At 35.6% G+C, this 20,009-nt stretch overlaps 1 protein-coding gene across 1 annotated transcript in view; it reads right to left on the bottom strand.

The window, feature by feature from the left end:
- Nucleotides 1-20,009, bottom strand: part of DMGDH (dimethylglycine dehydrogenase) — a 44,654-nt gene that overhangs the window by 24,220 nt on the left and 425 nt on the right. Inside the window, exons 2-9 of the mRNA XM_070743224.1 lie at nt 18,002-18,173; nt 14,964-15,062; nt 13,486-13,650; nt 11,758-11,962; nt 5,320-5,568; nt 4,796-4,994; nt 2,283-2,452; nt 363-516 (exon numbers count right to left, since the gene is read on the bottom strand). Of these exons, the coding sequence (XP_070599325.1) occupies nt 363-516; nt 2,283-2,452; nt 4,796-4,994; nt 5,320-5,568; nt 11,758-11,962; nt 13,486-13,650; nt 14,964-15,062; nt 18,002-18,173 (1,413 nt within the window). The remainder of the gene's footprint in view (nt 1-362; nt 517-2,282; nt 2,453-4,795; nt 4,995-5,319; nt 5,569-11,757; nt 11,963-13,485; nt 13,651-14,963; nt 15,063-18,001; nt 18,174-20,009) is intronic.

Consider the following 20,009-nt stretch of genomic DNA (forward strand, 5'->3'; position numbering starts at 1 on the left):
TGTATAAACATACTAGTTATTGTAAACTTATAGTTCATTGAATGAATAAGACAGGAGTTTCTATGAAACTACAATGTCCATTAAATATGGGGTTTTATGCATACACCTTTTACTCATTTTATTCATGTACAAATATGGAATTGGGATTGTGTTATTTTATGTTATGTCAGTAAATGTTAAAGGGCCAGATTTTGTCTAATACATCTGAAGTAGATACTATTATAACTTTTACACCAAGGTCTACACAAAATCTAATCTTTACGCACAAAAACCTACCTGGCCAAATGAACAATGCAGTACAATATGTTTCTATTAAATTCTTAAAGATAAATTAGCAGCACAAATATTTAACTTTCATTTACTTGTATCCAATGTCATCACCATGTTTGTAAAACCAATGAGGTTGTTCCCAGCCTGCATGGAATCCCATGGAGCATTTAGACTTAAGGTTTTCATAAAGCCCACTGACTCTTTCTGTAGGTCTCCCAGCAAATCTTTCTTCTTTAGGAAATCCAACTGCAAAAGTAGGAAAATAGTACATTAAATCATACAGCATGAAAAACAATAAATGGAATCACATATACTTTACAAACAAAAGTTTTCCTTCCAAAACCTCATCAGAAGGCCACACATAATTTGAACAAGGCCATATATGATTTAGGCAAGGTTCAGACACAGCCTCAGGGAGAGGGACCAGACTGCTGGGCACGCCTTAGCAGCAGTAGGAAAAGTTGACAAAGGACAACTTGGGTTGGCAGGTCATCAGGCTGGTAGAGCTGAGAGAATGAAAAACAATGCAAGATGGCCAAAGGGAAGAGATGGGAGGGGAAATCAGCAGGTGGGAGGAGTTGACAAGGAGGCAGTTATTATCTAGCAAGGTTGAAGCTAGGAGGGACCAACCCAGGAGTGGCTTGGCTTGGACTGGGTCCTTAGGGAATGACTGGTGGGGTTCAGTTAATAATGACAACCAGGACTTTATGGATTGTTGTTGGTACACAATGCGGTCACCTGACATGACACTTTACAACTGCATCACTTAGCATCACTTAGCAACAAAACTTCTGACCCCAATTGCCATTGTAACTCAAGGATTATCTGCAGCTGAAACCAGCTGAAAGTATTGACCAATCCATCTCTTTCTATTTTCACTTTACCACATCCATATAATAATTAATAAATTATCTTTTGTTTTTAAGCTTCTCACCTCTTTCTTTTTGGGGAGACTTTCCTCAGTTTTTCCTTTCTATGGATTTATTCTCTCTTCTTTCATATATTTGATCTGTAGTTCGATTCTCGCTCATTCTTTCTACATAACCAAACTATCTCAAGTTAGCTTTTTGTATTTGATTGCTCATTTTTGTATTTTGTATTTGTATTTTACCATCCATTCATTTTGCCCCATCTCTTCTTGTTGTATGACAAACACTTCTTAAGTGGTTCTTAAGCACTCCGACTGCATGTCACAAATGATCAAAAGTGTGCTTTATGAAAAATCCATGCTTATTTTACCGCAATCATAGCACATCTTTTTTAATGTTTTAAATTTTAAAATATTTTTATCCTACCTTTCCACCCATATATAATTCAAGATGGCAAACATACTAGTACTCCTTCCTTCTCCTATTTAATCGACAACAAGAACCCTGTGAGGTGGGCTGGATTGAGGAAGAGTGATCAGCTCAAAGTCACGCATTTGGTTTTTCATAATTAAGGTGGGATTAGAAGTCATAGTCTCCTGCTTTCTAAGCCAACATCTAACCATTACACACAACCATTGGTTCCTCACAGCACCAGTGCAACCAGTTGCTATACTATCGTACATCTTAAGATTTCTTCATCCATTTTTCTACTACATGCTCTAATTTTATTATTCATTGTTTATTTTATTATTTATTATAACTTACAGACATTAACTCTATTCATTTTAATTTTAAAATCCATACACCTTGCACAATTGATCTAACTCACTTATTCTCATTTGTGCTTTATTTCTATCATATACTGCTCTTATCATTTTCGGAACCCAATTTTCAACATATTGCATAATTCAAGTCCATAAACATTTTCATAGACTTTCTCTACATAAACAAAGTACACTAAATACTGCATATGAATAGGAAGACAGTATATATAATGTTGTCTATGTATAGTATTAGAGAATTCCAAAACCAGATGGCAATACATAACTGATCTCTGTTTCTATTAAGCCAGATAATTATAAAAAAGTACAACCAAGTGTCAATATTATTCATAACATGGAAAATTATAAGCAAATGTCTTACCAATATTATTGAAACCATATGATTCTCTTGCTTTCACTTCTGTGTATTTTGTAGTTGTCCACTTTCCATACCTATTTGGATCTACTTCAATTAGATCAAAAGGAGGCTCTCCGCTGAGTATCCAGTCACTAAGATACTTTCCTATCCCACCAGCATGAATGATTCCATACCTGGTAGGGAAGAGGAAAAATACTTAATTTACTAGAGTAATATATTGCATCAAATATTTCAACAAAGGCTATGTAAACTCACATTTTACTTGTTTTACAGGAATTCTGATTTTTTTTTTACTCCCTGATATTTGGTAAGCGCAAGGCATAGCAGGGAAGAGAAAGTCAGCTCTAGTAGAAGGATTAGATCTGAAAATCTGTGTATAATTCCCAAATAAGGCATTGGATCAGATCTACTTGAAACAGGATGAAATCTCCTACAAAGAAGTCAAACTTCTGCATAGGAAATAACATTAGTCTAGTTTTAGTCTGTGTTACAAAGTTAAATATCTATGATACCATGTGCTCATGTCATAGGACACTGCAGTTAACTGCATTTTCCTACTCTATGTACACATGATAAATAGACACTTTCATATATAACGTGCTGATACCTGCAGCTTCCTCCAAAGAAATGCACTCTGTGTAGGAAATACATCTGGCATGGAGCAATCTTTACAGGACAGTCCCTTCTCATTTACTATCTCTCTATCTCTTTGTTTAGCTGATTACCTGTAAAATGGGGAAATCAGTGATCTGCTCTGTAAAGATAAATGAATTATAAAAATTGATCATTCTGATTCATAACCTAATGTTAAATTATATTTTAATAGAATAATTGCAACGAATGATGTTGAAATCACATTAAGCATACCGATTTACAGCTAAAATGTATAGTTGTAATAAATTTGTGTTATAAGATGCAAATGAATTATGGCCTCTAATTTTATAACAAAATACTTTATTTAATGTTGCTACAAACATGAATAAGAACATACAAATCCTTACCAGATTGTTAATAAATATATAATATTGACTCCTACTGAAATAATATTAATTCAAATACCACAGGATCAATCTCACGAGATCCAGAATCTTTGATAATGTCACCAGCAATAATTTATAATTTCCGCAAAAGAAAAAAAATATTTGACATATTAATTGTAAAAGGAAAAGGTGAAGGTTTCCCCTGTCCAGACATCTGCGACTCTAGAGGGCAGTGCTCATCTCCGTTTCTTAGCCGAGGGAGCCAGTGTTGTCTTAAGGCATTTCTGTGGTCATGTGACCAGCATGACACTACACTGAGGTGCACAGAACACTGTTACCTTCCCACTGAAGTGGTACCTATTTACCTATTCACCTTTGCATGTTTTAGAACTGGACAAGGGTTGGCGCAAGTTAACAGGAGTTCATCCTGTTGCACAGTACTCAGGTCTTGAACCTGGGTTGTCAGCTTTCTAGCTGACAAGCTCAATTTCTTTAACCACTGAGCTCTCATGCCTCCTATTATTTGTAAATCAGTGTAAATGTAATACTAATTAAATGTGAAATCATTAATTTTTCTACCTTTAATTTGGCTGGAATCAAATCATCTTGGAAGATTTTTAAAATCATTTTTATTTATATTCACTATATGCTAAGATTAGCTTAGAACTATCTGAGTATTAATCTACTTATTAAGAAGAATAGATTCATTTAAAAAAGCAATTGGCACCATAAAATGTTAGCTGTAATTCCAAAACATGACTTTATCCCAAACGTCAAGCCATTGTTTGGAATTAAATAAATTAAAATCATTAATCCAAAATTAAGGATTCTTATTTTTTAGAACTTTTTCAAATGAGCTTTTAAATCCTCTGATGAAAGCCTTTTTGAACTGTGCTGCTGGCTTACCTTGTTGTGTCCACCATGGACTGCCAGAGCAAACAACAGAGAGGTGCTGAATTGTATAAAACCAAACACATCACTAGAAGCCAACATCACAAGTCTATGTTTGTTTTACTTTGCCAAGTCATGTGTGCAAGTTTATTTAAAACTCGATGCTAGGAATGGCTAGTGAATCAAGAAGAAGGAACAAGCAAGAACAGGCTGGCTTGATAACACCAAATGATGCACATACAGTATATCAATTGAAGGAAGATGCTCTTGACAGAATAGCATAAAGAACACTTGTCTATCAAGTGCCAGACACAGTTGAATGATTAAAACAACAATAAAGTCCTGTGATATTAGAGATAAATCCCATAGTCTTTTAACAAATATCACCCAAGATTTTTTAATAACTCTCAGTGAATACTCTCTCAATTTGATGGTTTATAAATTTCAAATGTCCTAATCACATTTTCTTATTATTACCTTTAACAAGTCTTCAAATTGCTTTTCTGGAAAAGGAAAATCATACACAGATGCCTGTGGTTTATATTTTATTTCTATTTTATTTTTGCAGTAAAGATTAAAGTAATTTAACAAACGTTTTTCAGTAATGACTGGTACCCCCAAACCTTAAAGAAACAGCTTACTTACCCAAAACCAATGGCCACCCAGTAATTACGAACGCTCTGATGTGGTCCCACCATTGGCAGAATATCTGGAGAATATGTTATCGGGCCTGCAACTACATTGATAATATCTGCTTCTCTCAGGATAGGGACCACTTCCATAGCAGCCTCGACATGATCAATTATTCGATCTAAATCAGATTCAAAAAGCTCCTTTCCAAAGCCTTAAAAAAATGTGATACATTTTGTTTGTATTGTCTTCCCACTTCAATATATTTTCTACTTTATGCAGAGCAAGCAAATGTTCCTGTTCTAAATAAGTCTCCAATGTTACAATACTGGACGTATAAGCAAAAAGTATAAATTTGGATATAAATATAAATTTGGGAGAGCACAACAAAGAAGCAATGACTAGCATACATTCATAAGCAAGATTGTCAAAAGGTCTTTTTTTGTCTTCATAGATATATGTATAATGTAAAAATCCAATTAACAAGTCTGAGCACCCAACATATACCAATTAAGTTTATTTTTCCCAAGAAAAATTACCTGGTGGGACTCCGTCGTCTACCCAAGATTTCTGCAGTTTCATTTTTTCTTGACTTTCATATGGCCCTAATAAAAGGCCATCTCTTTCTTGTCTTAGATAATATGAACCTTCTAAATCACGAAGAACAGCCAATTCCTTCTTCAGGGCTTTCACTTCAGGGATAGTTCCAGTAACAATATATTGGTGGTGAACAGGTATAAGTGGATGATGCAGTCCAATCATTTTACCTATTTCTCGAGCCCAGAATCCTAAAAGCACAACAGAAATGTAAATATTAGAATGACACGATCCTGACCAACAAATAGCACAATCTATTTTTTAACGTACTATGTTTAAAAACTAAAATTAAATGTTTTTTAATATGACTGGTTCAAGGAAACCACAACCCATATACAGTGTTCCCTCAATTTCCACGGGAGATGCGTTCCGAGACCGCCAGCGAAAGTTGAATTTCCGCGAAGTAGAGATGCGGAAGTAAAAACACCATTTTTAGCTATGGACAGTATCACAAGCCATCCCTTAATACTTTAAATCCCTAAATTACCATTTCCCATTCCCTTAACAACCATTTACTCACCATTATTACTGGCACTCACCATTGAATAAGACACTTAGTGATCCTGATGTTTATAAACATAATTATTTATTAACAATAATTATTTTTTTTGTTATTTATTTGCAAAAATTATTAGTTTGGCGATGACATATGACGTCATCGGGTGGGAAAAACCGTGGTATAGGGAAAAAATCGCAAAGTATTTTTTAATTAATATTTTTTGAAAAACCGTGATATAGGCTATTCGCAAAGTTCGAACCCGCGAAAATCGAGGGAACACTGTACTGTACTTATGCCTGGGCTGCAAGCAGTCTATTATCACTGGGGAACAGCAATTTTGTTGTCTTAAATCTGTGACTTAAAGGGGGGGCTGTGTGGATCTCCAGAAGTAGCTAGTTCCAGAAAGCTGGAGCCACCACAGAGAAGGCCCCCCCACATGGTCTTGCCAAGTGGCACTGTTTGGCCAACGGGACCTGGAAAAGGTCAACTCTGTGGGCTCTAACCAGTCTCTGGGAAGTGTGAGGCAGAATACGGTCCTGTAAATAAGATGTACTCAATTGTTCTGACTAGCCCTGAACAACAACAGTAGGTTCCCTAGTAAGGACTCTTAGTAAATCTTCCTTTTAAAGGAGCAAGTAGGAGGCTGTTGTAGTGAATCTGAGTAGGTATCTACAATGGTTGGGCAGTTCCAAGGTATTTAGCCAGCTGCAAACTCAAATTCATTTTGTAGTTCAAAGTCCAAGGCTTGCCATTTTAGCAGTACCATTGTTGATTGTAGTTCGCAGACAGCATAAACTTTGTGGAAAAGGCATAGGACTGCAGTTTTTCCAATAAGGTCATATTCCAGGCTAAATGAATTTCATAATGAATTATAAGAATCAGACTGACTGTACAAAAGTTAAACTTTAGTCAGAGATAAAGGATCACGAGATAAGCACAAGTTTCAAACTCAGATAGATGGTCTTCTAGATCAGTGATGGCGAAGCTATGGCACGGGTGTCACAGGTGGCATGCGGAGCCATATCTGCTGACACATGAGCCGTTGCCCTAGCTCAGCTCCTACATGTATGTGTATGCCAGCCAGCTGATTTTTGGCTCACACAAAGGCTCTGGAGGGCATTTTGGGCTTCCAGAGAGCCTCCAGGAGGATGGGAGAGGGCGTTTTTACCCTCCTCCAGCTCCAGGGAAGCCTTTGGAGCCTGGGGAGAGTGAGACACGAGTCTACTGGGCCCACCAGAAGTTGGGAAACAGGCCGTTTCTAGCCTCCAAAGGGCCTCAAGGCGGCAGGGTAAGCTGTTTTCTCCCTCCCCAGGAATTGAATTATGGGTGTGGGCACTTGCACATGTGCAATAGCATACGCCCAGGCTTTCTCGGCACCCGAGGGAAAAAAAGGTTTGCCATCACTGATCTATCTTCTGATAGGAATCTGAAACCCTGTTCTTATGGAAGTTAGATTGCACTATTTATAGAAGGGAATACAAGTCGTCCTCTACTTACAACCACAATCAAGCGCAGATTTTCTATTATTAAGCAAAACACTTGTTAAATTATTATTATTATTATTATTAATTAGATTTGTATGCCGCCCCTCTTCGTAGACTCGGGGAGGCTTACAGCAATGAGTTATGCCCCATGTTATGACTTTTCTTGCCACAGTTGTTAAGTGAATCACTGCAACTGTTAAGTTAGTAATGTGATTGTAAAGTGAATCTGACTTCCCCATTGACTTTGTTTGTCAGGAGGTCGCAAAAGATGGTAGCATGATCCCAGGACAATGCAACTGTCATGAATATGAATTAGTTACCAAGCATCTGAATTATTGATCACATGTCCATGGGAAAGTTGGAACAGTCACAAGTCACTTTTTTCAGTACCCTTGTAACTTTGAACAGTCACTAAACAAATGGGAACTACCTGTAATTGGGGTATAGTCCAAATTGAATTGTGTATAGAAGTTGAACTAATCACCTACCATACGTTCAAATAGTTTAATACAGCAGACACAATATTGCCTCCTTTTAAAAGAGAGAGAGAGAGAGAGAGAGAAAACAAAGAAAAGGAAGGAAGGAAGGAAAAAGAAAAAAGAAAAAGAGAAAGGCAGGAAGGCAGGAAAAGCCACCATGCACCTCTATGCAACTCATGCTATATTTTCAGCTGGAACCTCTTCCTACCTAAATACAACACCAGATACTTAAACCATTAAACATCTTGGATTAATCTTGAAACTTTTTGCATAGTTATATTTAAATAGAAAGAATTTTGTTTTAACACATATGGTTTCAATTCTAAAGCTACTTTTTATGAAGACCAAGTGATGAAACGGATATTGGAAACAAAGTTAAGGTTAACCTTCTCATTCCTTCTATTGGCCATTTTATTGCCAATAATTTATCATTATTTTCAAATTAAACAGCTGCCTTCCAACAACAAAAAACACAAGTTTGCAAACTGCCTGAATAGCAACACAGCACTTAATTTTGTATGTTAAATATCAAACCACAAAGTGGAAGAGGGAAAATATTTGTGAGAAATATTTACTGTGGTTTTTGCTTATGAAATTTAAAAGGCCATTGGACTCCATAAAGGTTGTGACAGCAATAGAAGAAATGATGCAACCAACCACGAAGCAGCAGCAGCTAGGCAAACTGCTGAACAGTCTGAATTACGCTTTGTAAATTGTGTAATGTATGCTCTGAAATTGAGCAAATGAATGAGACCTGGAGGTAAGCTGTTCTCTACAAAATCCACTCTGAACTTACCACACTAAGCCTGTCATGAAAACGCAGAGAAATTATTTGTTTTCAAGAGGAGGATATGGAACAAAGAAAGAAGATTGGCTCCAACAGTTTTAGGAGACTACATAGTTTTGTTTACCTAGAACTACCAAGGCTGTATTAGTTCCAAGGGTTCTTTTGGCTAAACATTGAATCTAGGCATACTTCAGTTATTAACTTAATGAGAGAATGAGAAAAACCTGCATAGACTGGTCTACCAATTCCTTTTAGAGATTGTTTTCTTCTTTCTCCTCTGCCTACTTTGCCGCTGCTTTCCCAGATATTTCCTGTCAGTCCTGAGATAAACCAGATCAAGAAACAGAGAATGAAGGAATTCCAGGGAAGCTTCTTTATTAGTATAGGGGAGAGTTTCTCAACCTCAGAAATTATAAAATGTGTGAACTTCAACTTCTAGAATTCCCCAGCCAGCATGAGGTTGAGAAACACTGTTGTAGAGCATAGTCAAAGAATCCTGAAAGTCCATCAGAGTTCTTTTTGCCTCATTTTATAATAAACAAAATCAAGGCAGGATTGTTTTAAGTTTTTTTCAGTTTCCTCCCCCCCCCCCCCCATTAAATAATATTTTCTCAAGTACTTTCTTAATGATTTGCTCATTTCTTCAACCTGGCCTATCCCCTCAAACTCTGCATGGCTGTGAGCCTGTTTTAAGAAAGTTATAGCTCGGCCAGGATCATACGGGAACTCGTTAATACAATACACATGTAATTTTGGGAGGTGTCAGTATTATATGTTCTGCTATTGGTTGTTTCTGTCCTTTTGTATTGTATTTTTATTCTGTACACTGCTTCAAGTTGCATAAATACTAAATGGCATTACAAATCAATTAAGGAAACTTATCATGTTATGAAATCCCATTTTGTATGTATGTATGTATGTATATATGTAGATTGTTCTGAGTTCGGGTTTTGCCCTGTGTAATGTTTTGCATGTCTATGCGACGTTTCGGCGAAATCACATTCACCATCTTCAGGCTGTAGTTCCAATCTTTGTGTTGTTTTAAATGGAATGTTAGCAACTGACATTTCTTCCTAGTATGTAGTGTGGGGGTGGAGATGTATGTATATATGTATCCATGTATGCATGTATGTATGTATGTATGTATGTATGTATGTATGTATGTATGTATGTATGCCGCCCTTCTCCAAAGATTCGGGACCCATGAAGTAGGGTCATTTTTTCCACTATTAAGTTTTAACATAAACAAATAAAAGGGATAGCATTACCAACATTTACCATACACAGGGAAACTGACGAGATGCCTCTCCCACACGGAAATAAAATGATATACAGTAATCCCTCGCTACTTCACGGTTCATCTTTCGTGGATTCGCTACTTCATGGGTTTTCAAAGGGGGCTTAAATCCATTAAAAATTTTAAATCCATTAAAAATTCATAAAATTCTTCTACAGTACTACTGTACTCTATTAAAGAAACTGGTAGGATATCACAGGTAGTTTCAGCTGAGAAACATTATAGAATGACTGTTTCATGCAAAGGGTGGGTTTTAAAAGTCCAAATTTTTGTTAAATACATAAAAAACATCTTTCCTCTACTTCACGGAAATTAGTTTTTCATGGGTGGTCTTGGAACGCATCCCCAGCGAAAAACGAGGGATCACTGTATACAGTAATTGAGAGTTTGGTGCCAGTTCTCTAATTTGGTGCCAGTTCTCATGTATTGATCTATCCTGCCCACCAGAAGTTGGGCAGGAAGAACCACCAGCTAATGGTTATTATGTCACTATATAATATATACCTTGGCAGCACCCTCTCCCATGCAGTGACAATGGACATTGAGGTCAACTGCAGAATTGATAAGGCAAGCTCTGCATTTGTCAGACTAATGACAAATGTGTGGAACTGATGTAGACTAAGCCTTGCTACAAAGCTCAAAGTTTACCGAGCAGGAGTGCTAACTATCCTATTGTATGCCAGTGAAACTTGGACTGTGTACAGGAGACATGTTAGGCAATTGAAACACTTCCACACTTCTGTAGAATTCTGAGGATTTGGTGGCAGGATAAGGTGCCTGACACTGAGGATAATGTGCCTGGCACAGCAGGCATGCCATCAATTCCCACCTTGCTGATGAAAGCCCAGACATGCTGGGCTGGCCGTGTTGCTAGGATGCCAGACCATTGCATCCCTAAACAGCTCCTCTATGGTGAGCTGTCTAAAGGAAAGCGATCGCTTTCAAGTCACTCAATATCAACACCACCTCCTGGCAAACCCTGGCACAAGATCGACCAACATGGCGCATACTGATCCGCCAAGGCTGCCAGACATCTGAGGCCAGAAGAACATTCATAGCAGAAGAAAAGCGAGCACTCCACAAGCCAGAGCTGCAAATGCTGCGACAATGGTGCCCACATGCCTGCCCAACATGTGGCAGAACATTTTGTGCTCGTATAGACCTTACCAGTCACCTGCGGACACATTGTGTACAGCCCACAACACATTAGATGTCAAGGTCCTCTTTGAACATGATGGGTTAACATCATTATGTCAACTGGTTGATAATCATTTTGATAACATTTTATAGATGTAGCCAAGAGCATAATAATATGCCTTATAAAATGCTTATATAATAAGCCCAAGAGTGTGCTGTTGGGTACTATCACATTATCTATCTACACATTACGTACTGAACAAGCATGCAAATGAATTCTTTCTTGTATCTATTTCCTCCTGGCTGAGAGGAGAAAAGTACAGAAAAAATGATTGTGTGGATGAGCCTTCAGTTATATCTATACTTTGGAAATCTGGCATTGTATTTGTCCTATATATTGGTGTGCAACACGGATCCACTGATTTAAGTAATGTAGCTAGGAATAAATTAATTTAGATTCCTTATTATTGTTCTCATTAAATGTTAAAAGGCGAATAATTTTTTATAAATTACAGAGCAAAAAAATTCCATGAGATCATGTAATATGAGGTGAAAAGTGAATTATTACTTTATTTTGTAAAGTATTTCCTAAAATATTAATATTTTGATATGTAAGATATATTTTCCTGCCCAGATGGAATTTTTTAAATAGTTATAATTAAACTATAAAGGCAGGAAAGCATAATTCATCACTTACCAGCTGTATTCACAATTCTGTTTGCTTTAATTGTTCCATGTGGAGTTTCAACTTCCCATGTTCCGTCAAGTCTACATTTTAAATTAGTTACTTGAACTGGATAACTTAACTGAGCTCCATATTTCCTGGCTCCTGCAGCCAAAGCCATAGTAAGTGAATAAGGATCTATATGACCATCTCCAGGATTGTACAGACCAGCTAAAACCTGTATCAAACAAAATTAATTTACGTTACTTATATTAGTTTTATTTTTTTTCTCCCTGGTTCCACAGCCAGTTAATAATAGGAAGATGTGAATACAAAACTTGGTAGCAATATATAGCTTCTAGAAATTAAAAATCTTTCTATATGGAATACAAAATATCCCAAATAATGTACTATATGTTAGTTTGTTTTAAGGTTAAATTAGTAATCGTTCACTTTTATCTGACTTATTCTACTATTCTTAGCCTGCTTTGTTTTATTTATCAGACCTCAATGTATATGTCATAAACAATAGATTGCAAACCAGAGTTGACCATAGTATTTTCAAGTTTTATAAACATTAATATTTGATACTTCTTTCTGCCTCTTCACTACCATAGGCAACAGAATAAATTAATATATTTGTACATGTAGCTTACAGATGACATGATCTCCTTCTCCCACTCCAGGCTAAACCTCAAGAGTTTAAATAAATTAGATCCAAGAAATGCAGTCATATTCCAAACAACTGAGACTTAGGATAAAATTAAATGAAATTTTACTTGTATTTAAATTAATTAAAATTTATTATAGTTAATATAAATATTGTCCAGTCATGTATCTAATCATTTATCCTTTTTTAAAATACCCCCAATTTGCTAACAAATATTGGAGATGTCTCAAGGCTTATACCCATATGCAGATACAGTGACCCCAATTTTGGTAGCAGAAAAAAGACGCATTTTTAAAATTGGTTCCTTCAAACAATGGCTTTGAATTGCTTTATTAAGATTGATACCATTCTTGCATATCTCATCAGTGTTCATTTCTTCTTTTGAATAGAATAGAATTATTTATTGGCCAAGTGGATTGGACAGATATACAATTTGTCTCCAGTGCATAAGCTCTCGGAGTACATGCAAATAACAAAGTGGTATGTTGTACATCCGTAATGGCAAACCTATGTCACACATGCCGGAAGTGGCATGCAGATCCCTCTCTGCTGGTATGGGCGCCATCGCCCCAGGTCAGATCTCCACGGCGTTTCTTTTGTGAGCTTCTATTTTCTTGCAAATGACAAAACAGAAGCTCATGAAAGAAAAAGATTTTATCTCTCGCTAAGCTGCCGGTATTGGGATGCCCTGCCTCCTGCCGGCCAGCTGATCTTTGGGTTTCTACTGCGCATGTACGTGCATGCATATGTCTGCACATGTGCATGTCCACACATATGCTCATTCATGCATGTCTGTGTGTGCACATTTCAGTTTCGGCAGGGCACTTGGTGTCTAAAAGGTTCACCATCATTGTTATGGATCATAAATCATAAGATAAAATCATAAGATACAAACAAGGTGATAAATAACAGCATAACAATAGGAGAAGTGTGCATTCTTTTGTACACGTTCTTTTCATTATTGGCAAAAACTCCAGTGAAAACTCTGCTGATTAAGATATTTAAAAATAATTTTGCATCTAAGACATGTTCCTTCCCAGTTCTTAAGCATTTTTACAGGTACTGTAAATAAATAAATTGTATTGATATACCTTTTCCATGTTTAATAACGGAAATAATTCTTGCACTTTTTCTGGATCAATAAGATATTGTTCTGTGGGGTGCCAACCTGCTCGAGTCATTTGGTATTTGAATTCATCCACTCTTGCTGGAGTTGACGCAATCCTAACACTCCCTGGGCAATGAAACCCCACAGCCTGAGAGAAACAAAACAAAATAACCCATCATCTTCCAAAACCGAACATTCAAGAGCACTTCTGCATAATTCAATAAAGTTCAAAATAATTACAATAAAATCTTGATCTAGGTTCTTTCTCATCAAATTAAATAAAATAGTTACTAATATTAGAAATATTAGAAATGAAAAACTAGAAAAACTATATATTTTATATTTTACTATGTTTACCATCTGAGCAGTCTTATTATGAACTATGGGAATGTATTTTTCCATTTGATTAAAAAAACATTTACAATGGGTTTGAAGTCTTGCTCAAAATGCTTCTGAAAGAGGCTTCAATGTTTTTTTTAAATCACATTTTTATTCACGATTCTTTAGAATTTATTTAGACAGTATTTGTGAACTTATTTTATATTGCCAGTAGGTAGATGATGTGTTGTTAGGGATTTTTTTAACTAAGCATAGTAAAAAAAAAACCTAATATACTATATGCTAATATAATATACAATATGTACTAAGCATGGATTCCATAACATTGTTCCCCTAACTAATGAATCTGAAAAAGCCCCATGGAAATTGTTCCCTCATAATAAATTCAGTGGAGTTTAACTGAAAAATGGGAATCCGAATCTGAAGTCTACTTGAAAGATGGCTGTGCTGAAGTAATAAAGTAATATCCCATTCAAGAGAATTACACCAAAACCTTCCATCCTTCGTGTAAAAAAATTGAAAGCATTTTCCCACCAAATTTATTGAGCATGATAAAAAATATATAGCAGAAAAAAATAAATTATCCCTGATTTCTATAAAGGATACAATATAAACATTAGCAGAATTACCCTTTTGATATCAAAGATCATCTGATCTTTCATTTTGCTTCACAGGTATGGTTATTGCCTCAGTATGAACTTCACCATTAAGCATTTTCATTGTAGTTATATGTTCTCCCTTACAGATGTGAACAATTTAATATGCAGAATTTTCAAATTTTTAAAATTAATTACAGTAATGTGTACCACAGAAAAAGGGGTTCAACATGAATTTGCATGTAATATAATTTCCAGAGACAATGTAGATAAAGAAGGATGCGAGGATATAATAAAATGATTAATATCTGCAGATATCTTTGAGACATTAATATACATTAATTATACACTATACAAACATACAAACTACACATTAATAATGTATGTGCTTAATGTTTGTTTCATTGTTGTTCTCATATACTGCAGCTGAATACAGATGCTAAACTGCTAAACACAATCAAATCAATCTAAAATTGTGTTTTTCACATAATTATTATTTAACTTGTGGTAAATTATGTATTATTACCTGCCCTGTCTCCTCCTCTAACTTTTCATAAAGCTTGATGCTGTAATGATGGATTTTCTTCAGATTTATTCCAGGATGGAAATATGTCGTCAAACCCGCCTTTAAAAAAGACCAACAAAAAGATTTTCACAACATTTATCATTTCGTTTCCATTAACTTTTTCTTGAACAAGTACATTTAAAGTTTTGCTTTAGTTTTTGCATTCAACATATCAATACCATTCCCATTAAAATCTCTAATATATTTTTCCCAACATTCCCTCACTTCAGTTGATTCAGAATGATTTCCTAAATTTTATATTTAATGTCATTTACTTCGTTGCAGATTCTTCAGTGAATCCTCTTTACCCACTTCAAAACTATTTTTAATTTCTATTAAATTTGTTCTCAAGTCTTTGAGTAAACACTCTGTAATCCTTTTTTCATACATACTGTAGTTTCCCCTATCCTCATTTTCATAACTATCATTTTTTACATTTTTTGTTTTTTAATCCTGATCTCCCATTTCATTTATTTTTTCATAATTCTTGGATTATGAAAATTCATCCTTTTTCACCATTCTTATGGGAAACAATGATCTTACTTAGTCACTGTGTTCTACCTGTCTAGCTGCATGAATCCAACTGTGCAATGCTGCAAGTGGAAACTTACTAATTTTGCACATAAAAAGTTTTTTTTGGGGGGGGGGTGGTATTTTTTTAATTTTTCTCCACCATACAATAAAAACATATATAAGTAAAAGCACATCCTACAGGCCTAACATTGCTTACATGTAAATTTTTCTTATCTAATAAAAAACATAAAGAAAAACTTTCAGGAACATCTCTTTGTTTTAACATTTTAGCAATTATATTGCCACATACCTCCCAGAGACCAATAAGATCACACAGAGTCAGCCCTCTCCGGATCATAAGCAATATAGGCTAGCGGGACCACGGGAGAGGGCCTTCTTTGTAGCTGCCCCAGCTCTATGGAACCAACTCCCCCCCCCCCCCCGATGTCCATACTACTTCCGAAAGGCCATTAAGACCTGGCTTTGCTGGCAGGCCTGGGGCCCATGAATTTTAATATCCAGCACGGCCGAGTTATGATTGATTGGTATGTATGGTGTCTGATAAATTGAATTTCTAGATTTTATAATGGGGGTTTATAATTTTAGCATGGGTTTTATAATTGGGGCTTTTATAGTTTATTACTGATATTTGACTTCTTTTTATTTTGTATTGTATTGAGTCCTACGGGATTGGGCGGCATAGAAGACAGACAAATGAACAAACAAACAAACAAACAAACATCCCATCCTTCCAAACTCTAGACTCATAAAAAGTTAATTACACCAATTAAAGGGATCAGCTCCTGCATTTAACAGGAAAAAATGACAGATGCATCTTTTATTATGCACTCACCAGAGGTGGTATTCAGCCGGTTTGGACCAGGTCAAATGAACCGGTTGTGGCGACCTGCAGGTCTGCCTCCCCTCACCCTAGCACTACGCCAACTTATTTAGAAGTCACGCACATGAGCAAAGTGCATGCACAGAAAACCTTGCACATGCACAGAAGGTACACACAACTGAAATGCACATGAGCGCACTCACATTTGTGAAACGGTATGAAAAGTAAGTAAATACTACCACTGGCAATCACCTTCTCATGTTGATGAATACATAATAAGTGAGATCAAGGTTATGCTGTCCTGTTATTTCCAAATACAGTACATGTACTGGGTATCCATCACTACAAGATATTTCCAGGGGATTGCTTTTGGAATCTAAGGCTAAGGCATCCAATTCTGTCAGCCTTCCCCTCTGCCAGGGCAAGTTTGGAAGAGATTTAACAAAATACAAGACGTGGTGAAAAGCTTTCTAGAGCTCAGATTTTTCTAAACATTGTCAGAGACTTCTTAGAAGCAACATGAGTTTCCTTTAGGAATTATCCAAGAAAGCCTGGTGCAGTAAAGAAACAATCAAACCATTAATCCTATTTTGCTTCCAGGACACGGTTTTTAATGATTAAACGTTACATGCCTAAATCAATGCAGCAATCACACTTGCATATGTAAACAGTCAAAAATTTGGAAGGTTAGTACTTCAAGATTTTCGGACTGAGAATATTATTTTTTTAGTTTCTAATAACAAAACAAACTTTATTACAAAAATGATTTTCTTCTCATATTAGAAGAAAAATATTTGTTATAAAGCTTATAAAACTTATTCAAAACTAAACGTTATTCATGATTACAATATAATTACAAATGAAAAACATTTGCGGTCATCATACAAACACACACACACATATATATGAACATACATGATGACCGCATAGGTATTATGGTACATATTGGTTGTGTCCAACTTGGCATAATAAAATGATACATGATCTGATATCTAGGATTACTCTCTGACTGCGAACTACTGAAAACAACTTCTTTGTAACAAGTGGTGACACTTGGGTGAGCCAGGAGCTCTTGTGTGTTCCAGAGCAAGATGTCTTATGTGCTAACTAAAATATAAATAGACTGTTTTTCAGTGAATGCAATCTTTCTCTTCCTATTACATCAGTGTTTTTCTCCTTAGACTGCAACCCTAAAAGTTTGCAAAATAAGATTGGTATGAATCTTAATTTAAACACAACAGTAGACCTTACCATTTTTACCTTTACAGAAGTAGAAATGTATTTACAAAAATATATTTCTACATGTATTTGTTTCTTACTGTTGAAGCGCTATACATCTGCTTCCAAAATATCTTGTCCCACAAAACATAATTATTTGCAGTTATTGAACACTGTTTCTGTCTCTCTGGGTTTCATATTACAGTGGTAGGTAATCCAGGAACATTCCCTTCAATCTGAACGTACAGTTGGTTGCCAGAACAGCTGCAAGGGGACAAGTGGTTCTTTTACACTAGCATTAAGCACTGCATTGCACAGTAATTTAAATGGCTCACCAAAGTGCACTTCTAGTCTAAAATGAATTGTGATCTAAGCACAGAAAATATAGGTTTGGTTCCATGTTTAAAACTTTAGAAATTTCACTTACTGCATGCCAAGTAGATCCAGCAGTGAGTTCAGATTTTTCTAACAAAAGTACATCTTTCATGCCAGCCTTAGCCAAATGATAGGCAAGACTGACACCAACACAACCACCTCCAATAATTACGGTTTCTGCTGTGTCTTTCCATTTTGCTTCCACAGAAGTTTCCTTTTGTTCCCTGGGGAAAAATGATGGAAGCTTCTAATTCCTGCATATTTTGGATAAAATTACATACTGTAAAACACAATATCAACTGTTCTTTATATACTTTTAAAATTAACAATTAAGTTGTAGGACATTAATAGAATTTTGAACAACAGAGATGAAAATGATGAGTACCAACTGGCAGTTTTAGATCAAACATCAAGATCAAAGAACTAAGAATGGCATAGGGAATTTTTTCTTTGTTTATCGTTGGTTACCTACAGACAGAATCTTGCCAGACTAAAGCAATCATCTACATAACTAGATACACTCTGTGAGTTGCTGAAAGGGAGCAGAGTTCCATTTTCGCTCTCTTTCTGCCTGCCAATATTTTTGCCAGTATCTTTTTGTGGAGATTACAAAATGGATAGACAGCATATTAATAGTGATTCTAGATTATGACTCCCAATCAACTGAACATTCATGCAACTTGAGAACTTCAATACCAATTCTGTGCTTTGTTTAATTGTTTGTCATTTGTATATCTTTTACTGTGCCAATATGGTGTCTAATTATAATATGCCAAAGAAGGTTTCAAGGTATAGTTTAATCATTCCTCTTTAATGGATTATTCTGTAATAAGAAGAAAAATAGAAGAACAAGTACAAAAATGTAAAAAGGCTACAAATGATAGACTACATAATATGTCTCCTATTTAAAAAAAAAATATTTATAAGGCAAAACCCGCACAAGAGGCAAAACCTAATCTGAAGGCATCTCAAATAGAGCTATGTGAAGGGCTTATCTATGTTCTGTTGCATTCAAAATATAAATTACAGATAAGAAAGGGAGTATGAACCAGTTGTCAAGTACTGTATCTCAATTTTGAACATGTGACCCTGGGGATTCTACAACAGTCTTAAGTCTGAAAAAAGGTCATAACTCACTTTTTTCACTTTTTGTAACTTTGAAAGGTCACTAAATGGACACAACAGTCAAGAACTACCTGTAATATTCTAAAATGCTGCAGAGTAGTTTACAAACAGATGGGTGAACTTTGTTCATGTTAAATATGTCAGAAATAGGTCCATACATTTAACAGTCAGTTACAGTTTAATGCTTGCATTTGCACAATGTACAGAGTTTAGTGTTTTTACTTTGCTTCTTTTTATTATTTACCCTGTTTGGCAACTTAACCGACTTCCTGGTTAACTTATAATTTAATGTATTGTGCAATCCAAGAAAATAGATGACTGTACAGTTGTTCTATAACCAAAGCATGCTGTGCAAGCACAGGGATAAAATCCAAGGATATTTCCAGTAATATCATTCATTGTGCAATTATTTTATCATTTAACTAAATATCTAGATTTCATCATACTCAACTCATCAATCTACATTTTCTGCTTTTATAACAAAAATCCACTGAAAAATAAAAGGCAAAATAACTGCAACATGTCTTTGACTGGCACCACTAGCCTTTTTTTTTTGCCTGGGATAAACATACAGTATATCCATTGTAAGATAAAATACAGGAAATAGTATAAGGGCAGACTAGATGGACCATGAGGTCTTTTTCTGCCGTCAGTCTTCTATGTTTCTATGTTTCTAAGGATCCAAAACCAGACATGCATTAGAAATGAAATATATATACGCCTAAATATTATGGTATGAGCAATCCTGTCATTAGATCAAGATATCTTAGTTCAACTTTGTGCTTGGCCACAAAACCTCTTGAGTGACTTTTTGTTAGAAAATTAAAAGAATGTAGTTGCCATTCCAATATTTTTGGAAGAAGGGTAAAATAAGTAAATATTGGACTTGCAGTTTTCTGGACTCTGGGCAAAAATAACACACATGCAATCCCCCC

The sequence above is a fragment of the Erythrolamprus reginae genome, chromosome 2 (genome assembly GCF_031021105.1).
Source record: "Erythrolamprus reginae isolate rEryReg1 chromosome 2, rEryReg1.hap1, whole genome shotgun sequence".
NCBI lineage: Eukaryota > Metazoa > Chordata > Lepidosauria > Squamata > Dipsadidae > Erythrolamprus > Erythrolamprus reginae.